This window comes from Hipposideros armiger, unplaced genomic scaffold (assembly GCF_001890085.2).
Source record: "Hipposideros armiger isolate ML-2016 unplaced genomic scaffold, ASM189008v1 scaffold_72, whole genome shotgun sequence".
Lineage (NCBI taxonomy): Eukaryota > Metazoa > Chordata > Mammalia > Chiroptera > Hipposideridae > Hipposideros > Hipposideros armiger.
The window spans coordinates 4,544,453-4,550,675 of record NW_017731422.1 but is presented as its reverse complement, the minus strand read 5'-3'; the positions used below and the strand labels follow the sequence as shown (position 1 = coordinate 4,550,675).

Genomic DNA, 6,223 nt, shown 5'->3' with positions numbered 1-6,223 from the left:
CCCCGCACCCCTTACCCCCCGTAGAACCCGCCCTGCCCTTCTAGCCTCGGGCCTCAGCCCCTCCCCCGTGTCTCTCCTCCCCCTCCAGGTCCCGCTAGAGCGACATGATGGTGGAATCCGCCTCGGAGACAATCAGGTCAGCTCCGTCTGGTCAGAACGGTGTGGGCAGCCTCTCCGGGCAGGCCGATGGCAGCGGCGGCGGGGCCGGGGCTGCGGGCACTGCCGGAGGCGGCGCAGGCAGGGACACGGCGGCGGGCGCAGACAGTAACGGCGAGATGAGCCCTGCGGATCTGCTGCACTTCCAGCAGCAACAGGTAGGAGCTGGCGCCCCGCCCCGGTGCCCCGGAACTGGGAGAAGGGCACGCCAGGCCTCTTCCCAGTCCTTCCTGGCCACCTGGGTGCCACCTCTCCTGGCCAAGCAGCGTCACTTTTCACATTCTTGGGAAGGTCCAGCCTCCGGTACTCCCTCTGCGCCCTCCCATTCTAGTGGCCACCTTAACTCGGGGACAGCTGCGCTTCCAAGAGAAAGAAGTGGGACACTGGGGGTCCTAAGATCATGAAGCTTAGAAACAGTATCAGAAGTGCCCACCAGGACAGACAGACGCCTGGGCAGCAGGGTGTGTGTCTTGAGCGGGCAAGTGCCCGGGCTGGCCTGCACACTGGCTAAGTTAACAGGGTTGGGGGGGGAAGACCCTGCGTTAGAAGTTTGTTCATTGGTGAATGGGGGCTGTGCATGTAGGGGTTACTTCCATTGTGTTTGTATTGTAAAACATTCCCCCTGCCCCTTCATCTCTGCCTGGGTCCCTCACCCAAGCTGTAAAGAGCTTAAACTTCCAGGGGCCAGAGCAGCTGGGAAAAGGCCAAGAGCCAGAGGCAAAGGCAGCCCTCCATTTTTAGGACTCAGGCTGGGAACTCCTGTCGGGGTCCACCTTCCCTTCTCCCCCTCCATTCCCACCCTGAACTGCAGAGTTCAGGAGTTTAAGGCCAGCCTCTGTGAGGATCGAGAGGCCCTAGGGTGGGAAGCCTTGTTAGGTGATGACAAAGCAGGAGCAAGAATCATGCTTGACAAGTTCAGGAGAACCGGCCCAGCCACCCCTGGCCTTCAGAGTCTCCTCTTGTTTGACTCTCTGCTCCTCGAATCACTACTGGTTGCAGTGGCCCTTGGGGGCTCTGCTGGGAATGAGGAAAAGTCAGGCCCTGCCTGCCCCTTCCCACCAGTGCCCCCACCCGTCTCATGTGCACAGACGTGTGTGCCCACATTGCCCTGGTGCTGTCTCCCAGGTTCACCCTCGGGCTTCTCCCCCAACCCTAGCCCCTAGGGGCCCCTTTCCCACCACACACCTTGGAGCCAGAGGCAGCACAGTCAGAAACCTGGCACTGAGTTGGTCAGCCAGCACTAACGCAGGAATTGAACGAACCCGGGTTAAGTCCCAGCCTGCCCCTTACCGGTGGCGTGACCTTGGCCAAGTCCTGGGCCTCCCTGAGAACTCAGCCTGCTTGGTGCCTCAAGTACAGGGTTATTAGTGTCAGGTGCGGTTTGGGTGTGAAGTGCCTGTACACATGGACTGATCGATGCAGGTGTGAACACAACTGAAGACTTTAAAAATCACTTCCTCTTACAAACAGTGGAGATTTGAATGGGAGGGGCCTGTCTCCTTTCCCCAGAAAAAAGGGCCTTGGGAGTTTTCTGGCATCTCCCAAGCCTTCCTAAGCAGGACCTCTGGGAAAGAGACTCAGAGCCTCTGTGCCATCTACTGGGGACAGAAGGTCAAAGGGCAAAATCCTACCCTTCATTAATAACAAAACATATCCCACCAGAAGGCTCCAAGGCCACCCATCCTGTATGGCCAACTTCCCCTCCCACACCTCTATGCAAACACAGCAGTGAAAAATTTTGAATGTGGAGGGGGTGGGGCGGGAGGAATACTGAAACTGGGAAGTGTCTTTCAAAAATCGTTTAAAGTAAAGAGTAAACAGATATGTGGATAACCTGGGAGATGTGTGGGGTGGGGAGAGACAGAACTGTGTGCACTGCTCAGGTTTCTCCATTCTGCATCGCACACATGCCGTGTTTCACCATCTATATCCCACGTTCCAGTTATTCCTGTTTGTTTTGGGGAATATCCCAAAGTCCTGGAAAATCCTATATCTGTTTCACAAATAAACTGGGGTGGAGATTTGGAGGCAGGCAGAGGGCTGTTTTATCCATTTGGGCTCACTATGGGCGTAGTGCCCTGGGCCAAGGAAAATATTTGAGACTTAAAAAAGGTTTTGTTGGCTCCAAACTAGGAAAAGAACCCTGCAAAATTAAAATTGCAAAATTTTCGATTAAAGTGAAACAAGTCTGTAGACCATCCTTCTACCCCCAATATATGAGTGAGGATTTGGGGGTAACTTCAGGGAATGTACTTTCTGGCGCCCCTCCCCCACTCCAACAACAAATGTTCCTGACTATTTGTGGGGTAAAGCAACTATAGGAAGGAGCCTGGCCCAGTGGGTTCCTCCTCCCCCTCAGTCCCAGCCAGGAAGTCCTTCAAGGACAAACAAACAAATACCTTGTGTCTGTTTGGTGCTTTGGGTCTTTCACATATGCTGTGTCATTTAATCGCCTGGGAGGTGCATATTATTATTACCATTTCACAGAAGAGGGAGCAGCTAGAGGTGGCACTGACGTGACCAGATGACATGGTACAGGCTACAGCTAGACCTCAGGTCTCCCAGTTCTGAGTTCAGGGCTCAGCACAGCCTCCCTTTTGCTCCTGCCTCACTCACACCAGCCCCTGTGGGAAATGGAGGAGCAAGGCCTGGAACCTAATAGGTGCTAAATAAACGTCTGTCGGTGAGTGAATGAGAGCACTCCATTCCCAACCGAAAAGGGCTCTTAAAACAAACACAAGCGGCACTGCCCACTGGCCCTAAGTAGCCACTCCAGAAGGAGGCTGTGTGTGTGTGTGTGTGTGTGTGTGTGTGTGGGTGGGTGGGGGAGCCTGCTGGCTGTGCACTGGTCCCATCCTCTTGTGCCTCCTTGGGTCTCTAAGCCCCTCTCCCTCTGTCCATCTGTCTGTTGGTCCCTGTCCCTCTGCTCAGGGTAAATAAGCCCTGGAAATGCAAGGTTGGCCTTTGGGAGTAATGAGTTGACAGAGGAGAGAAAGAGATAAACAGGGCAAGTCAGAAGTCAGACTGGTGACAGGACTTTAGGCTGAAACAAACAGTGCTGAAGAGGGCAGCCACGTCACTTTGGAACAAGAGCAGGCGCCTGTTTCCATGCAACAGCAGGCCAGAGCTTGTTTAAACAGAGGCTGGGGGTGGGGGTGACATAGTGAGGCTGCCAGGCCCTTCTGATAGAGAGAGAGGGTCCCTGGCTGGCTGCCCCGTTGTAGCAGCCAAGGCCCCAGCTTCCTGCTCCCGCCCCCCACCCCCCTGATTGGTGAGTGACAGAGCCACACTACCTTCACTATGTCCTTGGGGCTTTCACTGAGTCTCAGCCCCTCATGGAGAATCTACCCTGAGAAGAAGGTGTGGGGAGCGTGGTAGGCCTTGGCGCATGTACTCATTCAGCAGACACGCATTGAGCCTTATTTTGCGCTGGGGACTCTGTTGGCCAGCTGGAGTTGGTGATTCCGCAGCTGCTGTTAAAGAATACCCTGGACCCAGCAGACATGCCAGCTGCCCATCAATCCCCTTCTCCGAGGCCAAGTCCTTCCTCATTGCCCCTCCCCCATATTTCCCCTCCCATGGCTCTTTTCTTTGAAGGTTGCCCTTGCATTTTATCCTAATCTGATTTTACCTGTATGAAAATTTTCCCAGTGTGTGGGGGTTTCCCCAGGGGCTGCACAAATACCCTCTGGGCTCTCTGTTGGGGGGCAGTGAGGGCTGAGAGAAGTGTTTGTGAGCTTTGGGGAGGTAGAGAGCCTCGGAAGGCCTTGGGGGCCAGACTGGGTGCTCTGGCCAAGGAGAACTGGACTTGGGGCCAGGAGGGCCGAGCTGGCCCAGTGGGGGTGGGCAGAGCTACTGGCGGCCGCGCTGAAAGGCATCCTGGGCCTCTAGAGCGCACTCCCATTGTCCTCTGGTTGTGGGGGTGACAGGTCAGCAAGGGTCAGGAGAGGGTTGCCTAGCGTCTGGGAACTCCCACTGCAGTTGCTGTGGTAACCGGGGCCAAATCCCACCCTGTTCACATCCTGTGAGGAGATTCAAAAGCATTGAGGAGGGCGCTGCACTTTAATGGGCTTTTAACTCACCCCCCTCTGAAGAGATGGGGGGGGGGTGTCAGGGAGTTGGGCGAGGGGCAGAAGAAGAATGGGAGAGATTTTTGTTTTCCTCCCCCATCTGGCTCTCCTCTGCCCCAGCTACTTAGCAGGATGTGGTGGGAAGGGGAGGCCTCAGAGGTGAATTAGCACCCCCCACCACCACCACCTCACACACTCTGTCAACAGTTGTCTTTAGTCTTAGGGTGGTGCCTGGAGAGTGCCCCTCCCTCCTCTGCCTGGGAATAGGGGGTCGGTGAGTGGTGGGGCTGGCTTGTGAGAGGATGAGTCAGGGGAGAGGGCCTTACTCCCCCGCCCCTTGCACCCCTCCTGGGTTACTCAGCCAAAGGCTACCATTTCCTTTGTCTGCCTCCCAGTCCCACGAAAAGGGAAGTTTCCCCAGGAGGGGGCTCCACTAAGTGTGTGTGTGTGTGGGGGGGGTAGAAGAGAGGGCCCAGGGCTGGGGAAGGGGCCCCCACGCCACTGCTTTCTTGGGACTAGGAAAAGAGCAGGCCACGTCTAGCACCAGCCTTCCCTTCGGATATGGAATTCTGAGACCCCTGCTTTTTTTTTTTTTCCTCCTCTCGCCTCCTTTTTAGGCCAGAACACTTATCCTTACTGATTAGGAGTTTAGGAACAGGAGAGCTCTGGAGAAAGGGGGCGTGGGGATTCAATGATTCATTTCAGAGGTGAAGGGTTGAAGTGGGGAGGGCGGCATCCCAGAGCCACCCCTCAGCGGGTGAGCTAGTGTTTCTTCTAGGGGAACACCTTTATTCTGAGAAGCCCCATGGGAGTCCTGGGGAATGGAACTTCACGCCACAGCCCCCATTCTGAATCCCACACTTTTAGAGCCTCCTGCAGAAGTGGTTAGTGTGATGGTAGTGGCTGAGTTCACGGTCACGCTGAGCCCAGACCTTCGTAAGACCATCTCCCAAGAACTCTACAGATAGGGCAACCTGTGTCTGAGGTCTGGGAGGTAAGAGAGCAAGGAAGGTGTGCAGCACAGCCCCCCCCCCCGTGTGTCCCCCCCTACACACACACTATTTCATCTCCTTCCCGGATGCCTTGCCTTTCCCAGCACCCCCACCAAGCTGGTCTTGGCCCAAGATCGGAAGGGTCTGAATGGGCCAGGCGGAAGTACTGCCCTGGGTGCGAAGCCTGCTGGGTTTTATTGGGGTCACTGCTTGGGGCACAGGGAAGGGAGAGACCCAAGGAGTCTCTCTGGAGAAGCACCTTTCCCTTTGCAGTACTGTTGGGTTCATTTGTCTGTTCTCATCCCGAGGTGGGCAGAGGCCCTTTCCTTGCAGAGGAGAATTATTGCCAGGACACTTGGCAGGGAAGGGGTCCTGAAACCAGGCTGTGCACCAGGGCTGTGTGTCTCCCACCCACGTGGGCCTGTCTGTATCTGTGCGTTGCTGGTTTTCATTTTAATGGTTCTAATTTGAGAATGCGCCAATGTCATTTTTACGAGGTTGGTGTAAAAAAAATTTATAGCCTTTTCCAAAAAGCTTTTTTTTTTTTTTTTCCAAGGGAGAAAGGTGTAGAATCACTTCGGGGGGTTTTATGGCCTCAACTCCCCCACACTCTTTGCCCCCCTTCTCTGTGTAATTTCAGTTTTATGTCTCTTTGCTGGAGGACAAAGCCTGGCTGGTGGAGAACCTGGGTCCCCCCCATGGTCAGTACCCTCAGTGGTTGGGGCAACTGACCTCTGACCTTTCTCCCTGAACCCCTTCCCTCTACTCTCTGCTTCCTCAGAGGAGTTGCATTCAAGGAGTGGATGGCGAGATGTTTCCTGTTTAATTCACATCACAAGTACTCATTAGGCACCTACTGTTTACTACCTGTGAGTAAGATTATATCACTTATGTAATTCCTATCTTCACTTGCTTAAAATCCTCCGGCAATCTTCCCTCAATTGTAGAATGAAATAAAAAACCATTGTCTCTGTGTGATCTGGCTCCTGCTCACCCTTGGGGTTT

General features: G+C 54.7%; 1 protein-coding gene across 4 annotated transcripts in view; it reads left to right on the top strand.

Annotated features, from left to right (window-relative positions):
• The window catches only part of FOXP4 (forkhead box P4), a 58,863-nt gene that overhangs the window by 24,061 nt on the left and 28,579 nt on the right, over positions 1 to 6,223 (top strand). For all 4 annotated transcript variants that reach the window (XM_019642816.1, XM_019642813.1, XM_019642814.1 and 1 more), the window contains exon 2: positions 89 to 314. In XM_019642816.1, the coding sequence (XP_019498361.1) occupies positions 105 to 314 (210 nt within the window). In that variant the 5' untranslated portion in view covers positions 89 to 104. The remainder of the gene's footprint in view (positions 1 to 88; positions 315 to 6,223) is intronic.